This window comes from Eublepharis macularius, chromosome 14, assembly GCF_028583425.1.
Source record: "Eublepharis macularius isolate TG4126 chromosome 14, MPM_Emac_v1.0, whole genome shotgun sequence".
NCBI lineage: Eukaryota > Metazoa > Chordata > Lepidosauria > Squamata > Eublepharidae > Eublepharis > Eublepharis macularius.
Window position 1 is genome coordinate 41,929,516 of NC_072803.1, and position 19,677 is coordinate 41,949,192.

A 19,677-nucleotide genomic window follows, 5' to 3' on the forward strand; every position below is an offset into this window, starting at 1 on the left:
ATTCTCTTTGTGTTTGATCTATGTGGTGCATATGCCTTTGGATATCTTGGGTAATTCACACAAGTTATAACTGTTAGCTGTACTGTTGAGCATTCAGAACTATAGAGTCATTCCAAGTTCCCCCTCGGAATAGATACACGACCTATCTGTTCTTATAGTCCAGGCTTTTTCTCTCTCTCTTTCCCTCCTTCTCCTCTCTGTCTTCCTTTTGACAACTTACTCCTAACTCTCTTTTCCTTTTCTTGGTCATCACAAACAGCCCTCCCCTTCTGTACAGCTTTGTGAGGGCATTAACCATTTTCTGTCCTTGCACATGCAATATTGTGACCAGCCGCTGGTTCTGGACTCACTGTTGAGTCACACAACTGAGTTTGGACAAGATTACAAGACATTTGTTCCATACTCATTGTCTCAATTTTTCACCAGGGCCGTACTGAGATACTGTACTGAGATTTTTTTAGTCACAGGACCACTGTGCTGGTTGTTAGCATTGCTCCATTTTGTTTTCAAAAACCTGATGGAGCAAGCTGAAATGCTTCTGAGCATGTGCACAGCATTTTCCTCAATAGAGGAAAGTCGCAAAAAAAAAGACCTAAAGGCAGGGCTTTTTTTCAGTGGGAATGCGGTGGAACGGAGTTCCGGAACCTCTTGAAAATGGTCACGTGGCTGGCGGCCCCGCCCCCTGATCTCCAGACAGAGGGGAGTTTAGATTGCCCTCCGCTCCAGTGGCATGGAGGGCAATCTAAACTCCCCTCTGTCTGGAGATCAGGGGACGGGGCCACCAGTCACGTGACCATTTAAACTTTTAAAAACTCCCCCTTGTTCCAGCTGACCCAAAGTGACATTATTGGCCCTGGGAGTATGCATGCACTTTGCGTGCGCACATGTGGTACCAGGGGCACCACCTCCCACCAAGAGTTGCCCCCAGTGCTGGAAACCCACTGAGTTCTACCACCTCTTTTCCCAGAAAAAAAGCCCTGCCTAAAGGCAAATTACTTCCAAGACCTCACAGAGTGACTCTTCCTCCTGACCAGAGGCATCTTTTAAAGACAGATATTGTGCAAAGTATTTACTTCTCTAAAAAGCAGGTGTTTCTTTTTTCTTTAAGTGTGCCTTGAAAAGGAAGCAAACACTGACTATTAACTTCTCCTAGCTTATACTGGCAATTGGCCAGGAGGAAATTCTGTCTGGGCCACTAAAATCTAACGAGGGGCAATACAGTCACTCACTAAGATTCAAGTACAATAGCACTCTTCTGCAGACCAACACAGCTGTCCACCTGAAACTTACGTAAACTTGCATTGCCCAGTCTGTTTGCGGGGTGCATGAATTGCACTAATCCATAACCCACGTAAAGCCTGTTGGGTTTCACCTGCGGTGCGGGGAGAAAGTTGCACCTCATAAACGGGCATCCAGAAATCTGGACTACCCTTTGCTGGGATGTATATTTCTTCTTCTTTAATAAAAAATAATGTGCTGCTGGAGGGAAAAATGTCTCCTAACGACCTTGCAGGTAAATTAACCGAAAACCAGAATGCTTCCTTTTCTTTGAAGCTCTGCAGTGACTATACTATTTGCATGTTGAATGAAGCAGTGAACTGTTCCGTGTGTGTGTGCAGACTGAGGGAGAGAAGGGGGGCCTGGACTGGGTCTCCTGAGGTGGTGTAGAGCACGCCAGTCTTGCCCAGTTAGAGATGCAAAGTGCCTGCTTCCCACCCAAGAGCCCCTGTACTGCTCTTCCCATGTTAGCTTTTTCCCTGCAAGACCATTAAGAGAAGATAATCTTTTTTAGGCTGTACAAAGGCAACAGCTGCTCCTGCTCCAAAGTCTGAAGCTTGGGGTGGCGAGGCCACTGGGACACCCTCTCACTGTACACTGTTAGCCATGGGTAGGGGCAGAGAGATGGCTCCTAACACCCTCCAACAGGAAGCTGGGCTTCCATAATTTGTGCATTCAGTGTGCAAAACAGGTTTCATTGCCCACTCCTCTCATTTCAGGGGAGGCATCTGGAAATAATTGTGCACTGAACTGGGGATAACTCCTCTGAACTCCCAGTAGCCGATTTTTGTTGGCTGCTCAGTATAGATCTTTCCCCCTTCTGCTTGTTTTTCTCTGTGCTGCTGATTGTCCCCTGGCTGCGGGGACAATCCCAAGCACAGTCCAGTGTTCAGCAAATCATGCTGAGATCCTATATGGGGTGTTGGGAATCCCTGCGCTTGTTCAGTGGTATTTACTGTACATGGGTTCTCAGGTGGGTACGCCATCAAGGTAAAGGCCAGACTGTTATAGGCTTGGTGCTACAGATGTAACCAATCCAGGCCAGCCTCCGATGTTCATGGAAGACATTTGATCTTGGGGAAGGCTGCCTTGGGAGGAGGCTTTAATGTCTTCCAATTGCCTTCCTTCAGTCGAAATGCACCCAGTGTTGGCCTTCTGGAGCAGCCAGTCTCCAGCTGTGACTTTTTCCAGGACGTCACTTGGTGCTGCAGGGCCTTTGACGCATTTCTACCCCCACTATCCAGGTCTTGCAAACAGATCTAGTTCACGGTATGCCATGAAGTATCCTTATGCACGAGCAATACAAGCCCCAGCACTGTCCAAGTCTTCCTCAGAAAGGCTAATGTGCAAGCATGTCTCATTGCTGGCCAAAGAGAAGGGCTGTGTGCTGTCCAGAGTACTGTCTGAGTCCCTAATTGGGCCCTTATCCACCTGGCCCAAAATGCCCTTTGCCAGGAGCGTGCATCTGTCCTCCCGGGCCCGATCCTGGTTTAAATGCCCCCGGTTTTCTACATAGCCACTGGTGCGTCCTCCCTGTGTCCTGGACTCAGACTCTAAGTTAGACAGAGAGAAGATTGTGATGCTGGTGAATGAGGAGGTTCCAGGATTTGCCATGGTGCTAGTGGTAGTGGCCTCTGCTTCCAGGGTGGGAGAGGTGGTTTTACTAGATCTCCTCCTCAAAGTTGGTGGAGGCGGGTTCAGCTTGGGGATGAATGGCTGCAACCTGTCAAGTGAAGATGGGAACAGGGTTAACTGCAGTCCCTTGTGAGGTGGCGGTGGTAACTTAAACTGAGGGCTACTATTTTGCCCAAGATTGTCAATGACTTCATTCAAGGTAAAGGGAAGCTCTGAACTGAGAACTTCAGCACAGGTTGTCCTATGGGAAGGCAGCCATACAAAAGCACATCCAATATACTCATTCTGTAACTCAACACGACTGCAAAGGCACCTCTTGTGGTTGGAAAAAACATAATTCTAATGGGAACAACTGCTAACTTGTTGGCCTTTAATGATACCCTTCTCCCCCACCACCAAAATTTGCCTCTTGAAGTTGTTCAGTGGTAGCGCCAGGCTGGCCCTGCAAAGAACTTCAATGTCAAGAAGAGTTGGGAGCAACAGTGGTGCAGCTGAAGTCAAGCTGGGACTGAGCTAAAACCTTCATAGACATGTTGGAAATACAACTCAGCCATCTGAATTAGACCTGTACACAGCTCCCTTCTGGCTCAGACAGGGATGGTCTTGCCTATCACCACCTACCTCTCTTCTTGCACTGGGTAGCTTGAGCCATTGCACTTCTGTTGCCCAGTTCCATTCAACACACTGCAGTCGGTGGCTTCCGAGCCCTCGACACTGCGGAGACCTTCTGGACCCTCCAGCACCACAAGGTGTTCCTCGCTCTCCGTGTTGTTGGGCAGCCCACTACCCTTCTCCAGGTTTGCCAGGTTCAGGTAGGATTCACAGGTGCCCAGTCGTGTCACAGGGCTGCCAAGGACACTGGCAGGAGTAGAGGTGGAAGGCAGGTTGATTTCTAGGCTGTAGTGGTTCTTCAAATTGAGTGAGAGCGACTGAGCCAAAGTCAAGTTCTGCAGTGAGCGATCAACTAGAGATAAGGGGGACAGAGAAACAAGTCAGCAATGCCAAGGACACAAGAGAGCTGTGGCCAGTGTCTAACAGGGAATGGAAAAGGGAGAGCAAGAAGAAGTTGCTTGCCTGCTGGGTAGCATGCACTGTGGGTCTGAACGGTCCCAAGCAGCTGCCTGGTCCACAGCAATCCCTTTATTTGCTCACCTGGATGCCTTAACTGCACCTTGATTTCTAGCTCCTTGAGCTGCTTCACCAGCAAGGAGACATGCTGCAGCAAGTCACGGTTGGTCAGGAGCAGCTGGCGGACACGGGCCTGAGCCTCGATGCGGGCTGTGGTCTCAGCCGACAACTGGTCTTTCAGCAGCTGCACCTGTTCAGCCAGTATGAAAGCAGAGATGTTTCATCTGAGAGGACCAAGTCATACGGGATGTCAGAAGGGCCCTGTAGGATCAAACTAAAGGCCCATATAGTCCAGTAACCTGTTTCAAATAGTGGTGATCATTTGATTCTTAGCAGAGGTGCAATGCCTCTGGTCAAGGAGGTCCAGTTTTGCTCTTGTGGCTGTTGACAGGCATCTATCCCCCATGAATCTGTCTAACTTAAGTGTTTTGGCCTGTCAGTCATCCCTTCCTGTGTGTAATGAAGAAAGGGATTGTGTCACTTTCAGACTGCGTGTGTGGGAACTGTGAGAGGTTCACAGATCTCAGGCTGAGGAGGAGAAATGGTGCAGGCTGACCACACACACACCCCAGTCTCGCCTCAGCCGTGTGGATGTGAAGGCCTTGGAGCCTGAGCTGCTGGATGTTACCTGAGCAACGGCCACCTGGGTCTGTTGCTGTTGCTGAAGGAGCTGGTGCTGGAGGAGCTGTAGGCAATGCTGGGAAGCAAGTGGGGTGACTGAGGCAGAGGAACAGGGGCTGGCCGGGCTTGCCAACGGCTGTGAAACAGAGGGCCGAAGAGAGCAACTCTCACTGTCCTGCAATCCAAAAATGCAGCAAGGTCAGTATTCCTGTCATGCAGGCAGCCCATGAGGCGACTTGGAGCTCTTGCATCCTATGTCCCTACTGCACAGGATGGTTGTGAGGATAAAGCCAAAGGAGCTCCATGAGCCCTTTTGGAGGAGGCCAGAATACAGGCATAAATAGCAATTTGTTTTAAGGATCTTGCTCCTGCCTTCCAACCTCACCAGCTCTTACCTGACTACTCCTTTCCTTCAGGCTCTGCCCAGGTTTGAGCATTCCCAGGTCTGGCACAGCCGATGGCAGCTCACAGGCCCCGCAGTCAGGAACATGCAGCTCCTCAGAGTCGACAGGGATGTGTTCTCTGTCGTTCATTGGAGGCTCTTCCAGCTGGACACCTTCAAGCAATGCCAAAAGGGAGCAAAGAAGCAAAACATTACCAAGGAAAGGGCACCTGGTCCTAGCTGTGCCCATCATCCCATCCTCATAATGGGAGGTGGGATCTGTGCTTTGAAGCTGGATTACTGTGAAGAAGGTCCTCAGTTTTAAGAATTTCTTTTACACATGAAATCTAGATTCCAAGACTGCTGTGCACAGAAGGAACTCCAGTGTGACCAGCAATCTTGGCAATCTTATCTTTCAGTCTTTCAAAAGTAGAAATCAGAAGGCTTGGAGTTCAAAAAAAACATCTGAGAACCCTCTCCCCCATTTTCTTCCAACAAAAAATCTAAGGCATTTTGGGTAGCTCTAGAGGAGGAAACTGTGCTATTAGTTAAATATTTGCTCTATCCAAATGCTGCTAGTCCTACTGCGATTATAGGAGAATGTTTCTGTCCAAATAATACACTTCTTTTTGTTTACTATAAAAGTTGTTTTCTATTTTCAGCTTCTATTTTTTCCTACCTCAGATGGCTGAAACTGAGAGCCAAGCTACAAGAGATGAATTACACAAGGAGGAGCACTTGAAGGGAGTTGCAATGTTAGCCGGAAGCTGAGTTTTAAAAGATCGGAAGGCTTTGTCAATTTTCCCTCTCTACAGAGCCAGGGAGATCCCTGCTCAGAAGGTTTGCTTATTTCCTCTTTGCCTCTTAGAAGGGGAGGTGAAACTGACAGAGCCTTTGGGAGGCAAGGGGAAATTAACAAACTTTTGGAGGCATGATCTTTGCAGCTCTGTAGAGAGGGGAAATTGACAAAACCTTCCATCTCTTTTAAAACTCAGATTCCCGGCTAACATTGCAACTCCCTTCATGTGCTCCTCCTCGTGTAATTCGTCTCTTGTAGCTTGGCTCTAAGATACATGTACTAATGCAGCACAGATGCAGCAGTTTGCAGCTCTCTCAAGAATTGGGTATGTTCACAATTTTGCTTGTAGAAAATTAAGGCATTTATACCTCTACATTCTATAAATATGCAAAATAGTACAATTTTATGTGCTAAATTATAAATTATAGATTTTATGATGTTAAAACAGTAAAACAAGTTTAAGAGGGGAGGCATGGCTTCCATATCTTGTCAACCATTGCAGACTTTTTTTGTGCTCACTTCAATCTCAAATTATTTGTCCATCCATGTAAATGAATCAGAGGATGAAAGGGAGCTCATGATCCCAGAATAACAACCTGCAATATCAGGCTCTTTCCTTTGCTGTAACTTTTACTAGGACCTTGATTTTCCTTATCTCAAGTTATGATCTCCTCTTTAGGGAACATATGAGGAGACAGGCACAGCTATGGTACATTCAGAAGAGCTACTGCTCAGAATTAGGAGGGGAAAGCCACCAAGTGGTAATTTTACTATAGCACGTTAATCAGGTGTGAACAATGCAGACAGAAAACACTGTGTTGCACAGAAGAATCAGTCTATACATTTGGCCACTCCCTTGAAGCACAAAAATCAGCCAGTGGTGATTATTCTTTTTGCAACTGCTGAAACTGGAGAGGCTTCCTTGGAGCTGGGCCAACGTGTGAACATCTGTGTCCCAAAGGGCTATCAAAAAACCCTAATGGACCTGACCCCCCCCCCCCCGCAAGTCCCTCACCTTCCAACTGTGGATCTTCCACGGAATTATTGCTGGCGCCATCAGCCTGCCCATCTGCATTTTGGAGTGCGTGCTGGAGGCTGAGTTTGTGACACACCTCAAAGGCTTGGCCCACTGTCCGCACCACACGCATGGCCTGAGTCTAAGGAGAGAAGCACCCTCTTCTCAATAAGAGCAGGATGAAGTGAAAAACAGATGAAGTGAGGCTGTGCCCCTGCACTTCATGATTTGGCTCTGCCTTGCACGGGTGACAACCTTATCCCACACAGGAGTGACAATATACCAGCATCCCCACTGTGTACGTCGGCAGAGCAGGTTAGAATGGTGACCACCCCCAAGAGTGGGAGATGGCAGCAAAGGGAGATACATTTTAGCCCAGTTCAGCCCAGCTCCACCCCTCCCTCCGCACCTTCTTCTTAGATTTGAAGACATTGCATCGGAAGGAATTGTTGGTGCCATCCCTGGCAATGTAGCTGAAAATCTTTAGGTCCTGGGAGTCATGCGATACATAGAAGATTCTATAAGAAAGGAGTAGGGGGGAGAGAAAGACCCACTTAAACAAGCAAGGTATAAAGAGGTTGTTTTTTTTTAAAGTTGCATTTGGGTGAAGGGAGGCAAATAGCGCTAAGTGTCTTTCTAAGGTTAATATGGAGGATTGCTTCCGTGGTTCCTTTGAAATCCTGGCTTTGCTGCAGTGATGATGAGGCAATTATCAGTTCAGTTGGGTTATCCACCTGGATGAAATTAGGAGCTTTAAAAATCTGGTTTTGCAAATTACAGCCCTTGGATGCAGTTTGCAACTGGTCAGGGAGAACTTCAGAAAGCTGTGCCTGGTAGCCAGCGGCATACAAGCCCAAGCTTAGAGAAAGCTGCTGCCACTGCTGATCCCAGAATTCCAGCAAATGGGATGTCCAGCAACTGTCTGCTGGGCAGTTGTTCAAGGACCAGTATGCCAGGTGCCCAGCGGCCAACCTGGCCCCAGCATGTACCGCTCAGCCCTAAAGGGGAGTTGTATTGGTAGCTGCAGGACATGTGTATCGGTAGAGAAGTCAGCCCAGCTTGGTACTGCTGATGACAAATCCCGATTGCCTGGGGAAATGAGCAGCTAAAGGTACAAGTGGATGGCAGTCTTCCCAGCTCTCTCGGCTTGGCCCAACACCTGGAAATGAGAGAAGCCTGAGGAGCTGCTCCCACTACTGCACTGATAGCAACGAGGGCTGGTGGTGATTTGCCCTTGCAGCAAATTTGGGAATCAGAGACTGCTTGGAACCTTATTACTTGTGACTGTTCCTTGGGCAATGTTTTTAGGATAGCTGGGTTAAAGCAGGGGTTAAGCCAAGAAATCTCTGGTTCAAGTTTTGGTTGATGGTTTTAGGCAGGTCCCCACTGTCTCACATGTCCACCCCAAAATGTGCATTATGGAGATAATAGCAGCATATTAGAGCCTCCAGTTCCAGAATGTTAGTGCTTTCAGTTTTCTTTTGTTTGTGGATTATAGATGTAGAAGTAAATAACACAGGCATTAGGATGTCTCTGTGTGGTCTTAATGGACTTACACTGGCTTTTTGAAAGGTAAGCTTTTTGCTAGGCGATATCTCAGAACCCCAAAGCAGCTGGCAGAACAGAAAGTGAGGGAGATCCTGCTAGTTGGCTAGCAGCAGCTGAAGATCTGGTTGTTTCTCCTGTACTACAGGTACTTAAAGGCCTGGATGTGCCCAGAGGTGTGAGCCAAAGGGCTCTTATTCCTTGGCTCTTACTGTAGATAAATCAAGAGCTTTGGGGAAGATCAGCTAGCAGTGAGAGGGAGGGGAAGACGTGCTCTAGATCTGGAAGGCTTCCCCCTTCCTGTTCAACTGTTTCTATTGTAGTCCTGTTTTCTGTACTGTATGCCACCTGCATCTCCATTGGTGAGAAAAACAGAATATAAATACAACTGAATGCCTCTTTTCAGGCTGGATCTAAAATGAGCAGGGGATGATTATTAACAGCAGCTTACCTGTAAACTGGGTCATGCATCACCACCATCTTGCCCTCATCCCAGGTCCATTCCTTCCTCTGGAAGACAGGATTAAAAGCAAACTGTTACTAGTGAAACGTCATCTAGTTGTAATAACTGTGCTGCATGCTGAATCATGTGAGAGCTGGTTGAGGTACATGGCTACCTGGTTAGTAGAAATCCACACGGGCCAACATGACCATAGAGAAGGCCCTGTGTGTACAATACCTGTGTGTATACTTTTCTCAGTGAGAAAATGATGTGTAAATTAAATTGGTTCTATGCAACTGTAACTGTTATGGTTTCCCCCAAAGACTAGTGGGAAATGTAGCTTGATGAGGGTGTGGAGGATTCTCTCATTGTGATCCCCAGGGATCTTCTCATAGAACTACAACTTCCTGAAAAGAAGACACGACTATTAAGCACAGATATACCCTTATTCCATCACTGACAGGTAAACTATCTCCCCAAAGGAAGCACCAGAGCAAAGAGTTCTTTCAAACAGAAAAGCAGTAGCCTTGAAACAGCAACAATAAAAACCAGGGCTTTTTTTCAGCTGGTACGCAGTGGAACGGAGTTCCGGCACCTTTTGAAAATGGTCACATGGCCGGTGGCCCCACCCCCTGATCTCCCGACCGAGGGGAGTTTAGATTGCCCTCCACACCAAGTGGCGTGGAGGGCAATCTAAACTCCCCTCTGTCCGTAGATCAGGGGGTGGGACCACCAGTCATGTGACCATTTTCGACGAGGGTGATTTAAACTTTAAAAAACTCCTCCCTTGTTCCAGCTGACCCAAAGTGACATCATTGTGCAGTCCTGAGGTCCACCACCTCTTTTCCCAGAAAAAAAGCCCTGATAAAAACCAAAGAGTGCCAAGGAAAGTAATGAAATAAAAACCCACTAAAGTGCTAGGGAAGCAGGACAGATTCCACCTGATGCCAAAAATACAGCCAAGGTGGCATCAGGAAAAATATCCCTTGGGAGGGGGTTCTGCAAGGCTGCTTCCACACAGATATTTTCCTTTGCTTTAGCTTCACAGTTCTAGGGACATCATCCTCTATTTGACCAGTCTTTGTATTTCCACCCACTTTGTGATGATCTTTCCCACACCTCATTTGGTATGATCTTTTTGGAAAGATTACAGTCAAAGTGCCTTTGTCCATTATGTGTGGACAGGAATGACTTTTTATAGGTTCCCTCCAGATTAGTGCCAGTCACTTTACCTCAGCTCCCATGTCCATAAGTCCTCCCCATCAAGAGTTTTAAAGGATTTTTAAGATCACATAAGGTTATACTGATATATTGCAACAGTGTACTAATTTTTAGCTTTCTTTTTTTAAAACAAGTCTTTTCATTGTATGGTTATAAGGGAAAAGGTGCAGTCTACTGATTAAACTAACTGAATTAGAAGCTTCTCCTCTTTTGCACACTGGTACAGCTCAGCAGAGACCCACCTTCTGCTTCTTGCGCAGGATCACCTTTACCCCATCTACAGAGACGATAATGCTCACTTTCTTCTTCTTGATGTTCTTGGCCTTGAATTCATACTGTGGGGAGAAGGGCAGAGGGATATGTTGAGTATGCTAGTTCCAAATCAGGAGTCCTAAGTTTCACTCCAAAGCTAGCCACTTCTTTAATTTTTAATATAACTCCCTATTATGAACGTCCATAACCATGCAAAATAAAGTAAATTTTGGATCATGTTAGTGTGCATGGATACTGTAAGCTCTCAGGAGCTCAAAAAAGCCAATTTCTCCATTTTCCTTTTGTTCCTTTTGTTGTTGAAGCTTTTGTTCCCCCTTCTCTTGTCTAAAGTGATGGTTAATTGCCTTCAACATTTCATGGCTCTTGGACTGCTCACTGTGGGGAGAGGCTGTGGCTCCACAGTACAGCATCTGCTTGGCATGCAGAAGGTCCCAGGTTCAATCCCTGACATCTGCAGCTAAATGCATCAGGTAGTAGGTGATATGAAAGACCCTGAAGAGACCCTGAAGAGCTGCTGCCAGTCTGAATAAGCAATATTAATCTTGATGGATCAATGGTCTAATTCAGTATAAGGCAACTTCATGTGAGCCATCAAGCTATGCTAACCTTGAATGGCTTTACTCTTTCTACTGCATTATTCTCCCTCTGATCTATTATTTGCAAAATGCAAGCCATCATTTTTTCTTCCCCGATTCACATTTTGTTTGAGTTGAATGAACTCAAGCACTTCTTTAACTTGGTTTAGAAGGTAGATCTTCAAGTCCCAGCAGTGGCAGCAGGGAGATGCTCACCGAATGTTCAAAGGCTGTGGGATCAGAGGCAAAGGGGTGTGTGTGATGATGCACCATTAAAATACATTTGTGGTCCCAGGATAGGCCAGCTGAGGTCTATTTGCAATTCAAGAGAGGCAGCATGTGTGTGTGTCAGGGAGAGAGAGAGAATATGTGAGTACACAAAAGGAAAATAATAGTAATAATATGTACCTTCTTCCTTAAAGGCCCTTGCATCAAAGAATTTTATTTATTCAGAAAATAGACATGCCACCTCCCCAGGGCTTTTAAAGAATTACAGATTTGGGGGGGGGGGAATGTGCCTTAGAGGGAGGTGCACCATTCCTGGAGTTACCCCAATACCAGGTCAATGTGTGGAATGAATGGAATTTGAAGGAAATCTTATTGATAAGATTAGTCTGCAACTGGGAACATACATTACAAATGCTCAGAGAGACAATTTATTGTTTTACATGTTCTATTCCAAGGCACAGCTCCTGGAAAGAGATTCCAAGTTCCGATTTAAACCCAAACAGGTCTCTTGCTGTCTGAACACGCCTCCCCCAAAGCTAGAGTCTTCGGTCCCAGCCAGAAGGATGATTTAGGGTCATGCAGCATTGGCCTAGCTGGTCCCCAAAGCTCCAGAGCTGGAAGAGAAAACCTGAAAACCCCTTTTTTCTCCTGGTAAGCTGTGACCCCTTGATGAATTATTACTCAGGGCAAGCTGTTTAGAAAACTAAATACAGCAGCAAAGTGTGTGAAATTGGAGACATGCTGTTTGTTTAAATGAAAGGAGTCTTGAGATTTGACGGGTGTTGGATAGGGCTGCAGCCCTGGCCTTCATACTCTCTCCCAATCTTTCCTGGCAGCTATGTGGAAGGTTTTTGCCTCCCTTTATATTTTAAGCATATGATTACAAACTAGGGAAGAGAGAGCAAAACTCCCTCGTGATGGTTGGTGATGAGAGGGCCAGAAATGGAGGCACTTCTAATTTCCTCTTCTTCTTCTTCAGCAGCAGCAGCAGCAGCAGCAGCACTGGTCTAACGTTTTTTTGATTATATCATACAAATATGCAAAAAATTTCTCAAATATTAGGAACAGAGTGAAGCTGGAGGAACATGTAAAATTAGTGATAATACTACTACTTAGCTAAACACTAAGCTTTTTAATCACTGTAGTTTGATTAATGGATGGTTGTTCTTTTCTGTAGATATGCATTGGTATAACTTGATGCAGCATTGATGGCTGGCGATCAGATGGCCCATGGGTCACATCTAGCAGGCCCATGGATGGTTCCTGGTGCCTCGTTACCACTTGAGTCTGAAAGCTAGCATCAAGAGCAAAGGGAAGCTCTCCTGGGAAAGGGCAGCTTCTGTATCAAAGCAGGTTGCACCTGCACACATGACCAATTTCTCCCCCCAGAATCAGTGTGCTCCTCTTTAGTGGCTTGTTTTACAAATGTGTATGCAGGCAGGACATGCTCTTCTCCTTCCTGGAGGAATTTTCCTAGGCACTGATAGATACAACTCAGTGCTACGCAGCCCAGCCTCTCTGATTTTCTTTAGGGGTGGTGGAGGTTTTATTCCTGTAGAATGGTGACTTTGCCAAAGCATGACTGAAGAAGCCACCTCCGAAGGCTGGGAATGGTTGCCAGCTGGCAGCTGCTATCTTCCGCTCTCATGCAGAGAAGCTGAAAATGTCATGCACGTGGGCAATGGATATCCGCCACCAAAACATCGGCTCATGCTCTGGTGTTGGGTGTAGAATTCATGCTGTGTTTTATTTTGTTTTTCTCAAAGAAGCAAGTTTCTAGCCCATATGGCTGTTTACATAGGCTTGAAAGTATCTGGACAGTATCTACGGACCCGAATACTACATTTCCCATGGCATCAAACACTGGGAGAGAAAAAGAAGGCCCTTCTGGCCTGGCTGGTTGCAGCACAATAGTGTGCTGTCACTACCAGCAGAACAGTGTACATCCTTTCTGGGTTGGAGGAAGAGGAGGCTGGCGTACAAAAACCAACGTAAAATACTGACATCATAATGACATGAAAATGAAGAGAAAATCTTGCTTGTCCCTGTCATGGTCTATTCTTCCACACCACCCTCTACCTACAGGCGCACATGCAGTGTATTTCTACAGTATTTTGTTGCTTTTAGAAACTTCTCCCAGTGCAATGGCTCCATCCCACGGGGTTCCCATTTCAAAGAGGGCCAGATCAGATCAGAAGTCGTAAAGTACCTCAAAGATCCTTAAACTGCCTCCAGACTGAGTGTGGCAGCCTTCCTCTGATCTGTGTCCTTAGCACTTGGTATTCCGAGGTATACAGCCTCTGTACATGGAGGCTTCATTTAGCCTTTATAACTAATAACTATTGATCTATTTTTTAAAACTTGCCCTTCCTGCAAGGAGCTCAGAGCAGTCCATGAATTTGCCTAATCTTTTTTTTAAAAAATCCATCTCATATTTTGTCAACAACATCTGGAAGTCAATGAATGTATTTTCTGAATTACTTCCCTTTCTCTCTCCTGAACTTGCTGCCAATGAATTTTTCTGGGTGATTCCAAGTTCCAGTATCAGAGGCTAGAGCTTTGTCTTTTTTATAAAGCCCCAAACACATTTTAGGCTTTTCATGCACGAGAGATGCCCTTGTTGCCCTTACCGTGCCTTCCCCAGTTCTGGAATATTTTCTTTGGGTGGGAGGGGTTGTGGGCTGGTGTTCTTAGAATAAAATGAAAACCACACCAGAGAAGGGACTAAGTGCATCGCAGAGAGCAGCTGCGGTGCAGCCAAGGGAAAGATGGTTTAATGCGCACGCTTCAATCCTAGGACTTTCTGCAGAGACACTGAGGATATCGGGAGAATCCATAATGTTGCTTCCTTCAGGGCTCAGCAGGAAAGTGGGCACCAGGCTTCCAGGATGCTAAATAATGCATCTCCCTCTCCCTGCTGTTTATTGCAAAGAAGTGATTTGTCTGTATGGATTTCCAAGTGGAAAATGATCCCACAGAACTTTCTGGAAAACTTTTGAGATGATCAACTGGGCAGCAGCCCAAAGGGCGGGGAAACCTGAGAGAACAGACCAGCCTGGAGGAGAAGAGAGACAGGAGAGGGAAGGAGTGAGTGAGTAAGGAAGATGTGAAATAGTCTTTTCCTCCAAGTCCATTTTAAATAGACTTCTCCCAGCCATAGTCCCCCTTTCCTATGACCAGGGATTATGCTGACCCTGCCTCATAACTTGCGTGGTGGTGCTTTTGTGACTTGCCACAAGCCACTACTTAGAGATCAAGACAGACAAAAGAAAATCCTACTGTCACACAACACAAAACATGGTGTAGTCATCAGAGTGTTAAACTAGGATTGAGGAGATCGAGGTTCGAATGCCCACTCTAGTGATTGTAGGCCCATAGGGTCAGTCTTCTGGTGATTTGGGGAAAATGAATTTTAAAGAGCCTCTCTTTCACATGCATCTGTCCTAACCCATGTGAGACGGAGCCTATGGAATTCAAGTCACCCCTTGGCATATAAGATGAAGCAGTCTTGCACCAAATCAGATACATGCTCCATCTAGCCCAGTGTTGTCTCTTTTGATTGGCCGTGGCTCTCAAGGTATTGAGCAGGTTATTTTAAAACTAGAGATGCCAGGATTGAACCTGGAACTTTCTAGGTACAAAACAAATGTTGTCTCTGAATGATGGCTTTCTTCTTGTTTCTTCTTTCTTCCTGCTCCCAGGACCTCCAATATCCACTTGTATACAGAGTTGCCAACTGCTTGGGGGAAACATCCTGTCCCTTTAACAGAGGCTTTGTGGGATGTTATTTACAAGGTGGTAACAAGGCGGTTATTTACCTACCTGCCATGAGAAGCTTAATCTACCTGTTTCTATATGTTAAGCCTCTATAAGCCCTAACCTGGCTAGCCCAGGCAAGCCTGATATCATCAGATTTTGGAGGCTAAGCAGGGTTGACCTTGATTAGTAATTGGATGAGAGAACTCCTAGTAAGTACCTCTGTTAGTCTCTTGCTATGAAAACCCCACCAATGGTCACCAAAGGGATGTGACATTTTTCTCTAGGTCACTTGAAAACTGAACTTGTATACCAAAGAACTGAAATTTGGAGAATAAGTCTACTGACTTATTTTGTTTGGCTTCTAACTTCCAAGGAGGTTAGTTTTGAAAGCCATCTGGCCCAGTTGCAGCTCCTAGCACATTCAGTGCTCCAAGCCGTCATGGTGGAGCAGGGCTCCCGCTCAAGGAATGGCAATATTGCTGCTTTTACTGTTGGAAAATCTTGGGTTAGGTGACTGCTTTTTACACTTGGCTGGGATTAAAACGGAGAGATGGCACAGACGTGTTCTTAGATCTGTATCAGGAGTCGGACCTTCTGCACATGGTACAGAATTTGTATTCAATCTCTGCCACGTGTGTAATCCCGGCCATGTGAGATCCCCTCCCCAATCACCTGGTCCTTCTGGGCCAAAGCCCTTGGGGAAAGTGTCCTTGCCGAAGTCACCATTCTCCATCCTACATTGGCAGTTCTCCAAGGAAAAATGGCTGGAGGGTTACATCTTTGTCTGCTTAGGACAGAGGCCAAGCAAAGAGCTCAGTCTATACTGAATTATCTTAATGAACCTTACAGAAGAGAATTATTTCAGAAGCAGAATGTCATGGTGTTTTGCAGACTATGCTTGTTGGAGGAATTTTACCTCCTTGTCTCTCTGTTTGACTCCATCTTTCCAAGTTACTTTGCTCTCTCTTAAACTTGGCCTCATCCTGCATCCTCTCCCCTTCTCTCTTTTGATGATGGCAGTATTCCCCTTCAAAGCCAAAACCCAGAATCCCTGAAGGCCAACAGCTGAACAGAGGCGGTGAGTCGTGAAATGCAAGTGTGGGGAGCTTGCCAAGTCCTGTGATGGGGCAGGCGGAGTTCCCACATATTGACAATCTGAAGAACTGCCTGATAATATGCTAGCAAGCAGTACTACTGGGAAGAAGAGATCCTGATGCCAGCTGAATGTGGGCACAAAAGCTGATTTGGGCTTCTCTGACTGTGTTCTCTGGGATTTTGCAAAGGCAAACAGAGAAGCTTTATTTAACAGACCATACGTCAGGGATCCCCAGCCTTTTTGAGCCTGTGAGCACTTTTGGAATTCTGACACAGGGGGGTGGGCGCAGACAGAAAATGGCTGCTGCAGGAGGAAGAGCCAACCAGGGACAGAGGTCACAGATTACTCTAATAGAACTCTTCAACATTTCAGGCACAAACTCTGCTTAACATGTGTCTTTTATAGATAAACATATTGTTTAAAAAGAATTTAAAGCATACACACAACTTATCTTCTGTCACACAGTAAAGACTCTTGTACTGTGGTGGCAGCCGCTGCCAAAGCAACATTTTTAAAGAGCTGCACAGCCAATCAGATCTCCAATGGCCCTGCAGGGCAAAAGCCCCACCTGGCCCTGCTGACTTTCTAAAAACATTTGGTGGGCACGAGGAAAGGTGTTGATGGGCACTGTAGCGCCCATGGGCACCACAGTGGGGACCCCTGCCATTCCACAATGACTCAGGCCTTTTTCATATGCCCACATTCCAGGGCCAGTTTCCTGCAGATTGAGTGGCTTCTAGACCCAAGCGAGTCTATCAGCTGTGACAGCTAAGTGGAACCTCCATGTTTGGGGGCATTAATGTCACAGAATGCCAATTGCTGGGGAAAGGAAAAGTTTGCATGGCCTTTTATATTCTACTTGTGGTCATCACAGAAATATGTACATAGATATTATTGATGGCTGATGGATGAGATGGACCCTCATTGTGATCCAGCATGGAGTGGGGGGGTCTTCTTATGTTCTGACACACATTGCTAGACTTTGAAAGCAGAATGAGCCTGCACTTGAAGGCCCACAAGCTGCTTCTACCCAGATAGCTGCAAAAACTCGATTCTGTCTTTCCTGCTGACTACAGAAACCAGGTAGAGTGCAGTTCACCAACCAGGAGCCACCAGCCACTGCTGCTCTATTTAAATGAGCATCTTTTAGCCACCATATCCACCAAATACATACCTTCTGCTATGGAAAACCTAGAGGAAAGATAATTTCCTTCATTTTCATGGCCACAACGCCATGTACTGGGAAGTTTCCCAGTCCTACCTCACTCCAAGCTAGGATCACCTATTTATCTCATCCCTCCACACCTAGTTCAAATGATTAAATCCATTACACAATATGCCACAAGCCAAGAAGAGAGACACCATGGAAAGATGCTTGGCTCCAAATGAGCCAAGCCAGACGAAACCAAAAATCTGGACCTGTCCAACAAGTAAAGCTAGCATGTTTTCTTAGAAAGGTTCCCACGTTATCATAGGAAATGTGCTGGATCCGCCAAATCTATTTCTCTAATGGCAGCGCTTTCCTCTGGTACAAGGAACATTCTACTTAGATCCCCAAGACCCAACCATTGGTAGTAGGGCAGGCAGTTGGAGGATATGCTGTGTGTGCAGAGGCTGAATATTTTGGGCCATGAAACATAGGAAGCCATTCACACCACCATTCCCCAGTTCATAGGCCTGGTTAAAATTAGAGCTGCCTGCCACTATCACTGCCACTGCAATAAAATGGTGCTTTCTACCTTACAAAGCAACTGAAAAATAGCTGTGCTATGAGCTGTTTCTGTCTTAGTTACATATGCAAGTGAAAGGCTTGCAAGGCTGCCTTAGAGTCAGCAATGCATTTTGAACCCCATTTCAGCTGACTGCCAAGATTGCACACAGTTTGGATGTGTGGAGAAAGCCACTAGATTTCCAAATGGGATTGGACGGGGTGATCATTATCTAGTTGTATTTTATTCATAAGAACCTCAGCACTGGGATGTTCTATAATAAAGTTGTTGCTACATATACATCATTAAAGTTTAACCCTGACTATCAGCTACCGCAGTGGCTGGTGCAAGCCAGTTGGTATCCAGTGCCCCTTTTAGGGGAGGGGGCTTGGCACCCATTCTGTGGCTACTCCCAATGTCATTGCAGTAGCAGAAACTGTGATTTGTTCAGAGTCCTCCACTGCTTCCCTGTCTGCCCCCTTCTTGTTCACTGTCAAGGTATTGACTGTAAACTCAATGATGCGTCGGCCACTCTTATTCGATTACGTTCAATTGACCTCACTGTAGAAACAGTATTAATTTTAGATTTTGTGGTGATCATGTTGCCTTGGCACAAGTACGTGAGGTCTGCATTGCTGGATCAGACCTAGAAGAGGATGCCTCTTTCCAGTAGTGACCACAAGCAAGTTGTGAGGATGGGGGCCTTACTCTGTGGCTTATCTCCAGCATCTGGTACTTGGCAATACACCACCTCAGAAGGTGGAGGTTATCTACTACTGAACTCTTTTGAAAGATCAACTGTTGAGTGACTTCTCCTCTCAGCCTACCCGAGATTGCAGTCAGCCCCACTTTTTGGAGTGCTGTCCTCCAGGAACCAATGACTGCTGCTCTTTTTTGCATCCTGCGAACTTTCAGTCCTAAGTCACCTGATCTGGGCGGCAAGGTCTATGCAGCCAAGGCCCTTGAGTCTTGAGAGGCTGGGGAGAGGTGGGAGGAGCTTGCCACTGAGCAACTCCCTTCCCAAAGTAGGGTCCTGATCTTGCAGTTCCCTTCTGCCCACAGATTACTTTTGTGATGCATTGCATGCATTGTAGTGCTGTGCAAATAGCACATGTTCCCAGAGCCTTACTCTGTAGGGATGCAACTTTTTGGTTGTTATGTTTTATAGCCAATATTGGTGAAATAACTGGCATTGTTTGAGGGCCTTGAAATCAATCCTTTTTGCTTCTTACTTTACTGTAGAAGCATGACTGTGGGAGTCATTTATTTAGAAAATTTGTACAGAACCTTTCCACACTTGCCTAAGGCACTCACAGCCATAAACAAGACAAGCAGACAATAAAAACAAATCCAAATCAATTCCAAATACCAATAAAAACAGTCTGGGCATCTAAAATGATATTGATAAAACAGTCCTCGGGTTACAAGCAGACCATAAAACAGTTTTAAAAAGATGGAATCCCAGCCTAGGAAAAGAGAAATGTTTTGACTAGGGTGCCTAAAGAAAAAGAAAGGCAAGCCTCAAGGAGGAGATGTTCCAAAGGGCAAAGTGCTACCACTGAAAAAGCTCTGTCTCTGGTCACCCCCACCTCACCTCTGCAGGTGGAAGCGCTGCAAAGTGGAAATACAGTGGAAGGGCAACCAAACTATTAAACATTCTAAAGGTGGTGACATTTTCGAGGAAAGCCTGGTGGGTGATTTGCAGATGCAAGGGAACGTGGTGCTCCATCTCGGAGCCACACTTGGGCATTCTTCCATAGGGATTATTCTGAGAATACAGGAAAAGATAATGATGCTGCCAGGTGTCCTAAGAAAGGAAGCTGTGCACATACTCTCCTTGAATGCACTTGGCAAACCCGTATCAGTTGTTTCATTTCTTAAACCTTATTCTAAACCAGATCATCATTCATGCACAACTGCAGCACTGCTGGCCTGGAAACCATCTCTGCTTTTAGGAACTCAAGCTTTGAC

General features: G+C 46.0%; 1 protein-coding gene across 1 annotated transcript in view; it reads right to left on the bottom strand.

The window, feature by feature from the left end:
• Nucleotides 1-762: 762 nt before the first annotated feature.
• LOC129341816 (carboxyl-terminal PDZ ligand of neuronal nitric oxide synthase protein-like) overlaps nucleotides 763-19,677 on the bottom strand; it is a 35,460-nt gene continuing 16,545 nt past the window's right edge. Inside the window, exons 3-11 of the mRNA XM_054997133.1 lie at nucleotides 10,309-10,401; nucleotides 8,855-8,913; nucleotides 7,268-7,376; nucleotides 6,859-7,000; nucleotides 5,058-5,218; nucleotides 4,670-4,837; nucleotides 4,066-4,231; nucleotides 3,535-3,877; nucleotides 763-3,001 (exon numbers count right to left, since the gene is read on the bottom strand). Coding sequence (XP_054853108.1) covers nucleotides 2,566-3,001; nucleotides 3,535-3,877; nucleotides 4,066-4,231; nucleotides 4,670-4,837; nucleotides 5,058-5,218; nucleotides 6,859-7,000; nucleotides 7,268-7,376; nucleotides 8,855-8,913; nucleotides 10,309-10,401 — 1,677 coding nt within the window. The 3' untranslated portion in view covers nucleotides 763-2,565. The remainder of the gene's footprint in view (nucleotides 3,002-3,534; nucleotides 3,878-4,065; nucleotides 4,232-4,669; nucleotides 4,838-5,057; nucleotides 5,219-6,858; nucleotides 7,001-7,267; nucleotides 7,377-8,854; nucleotides 8,914-10,308; nucleotides 10,402-19,677) is intronic.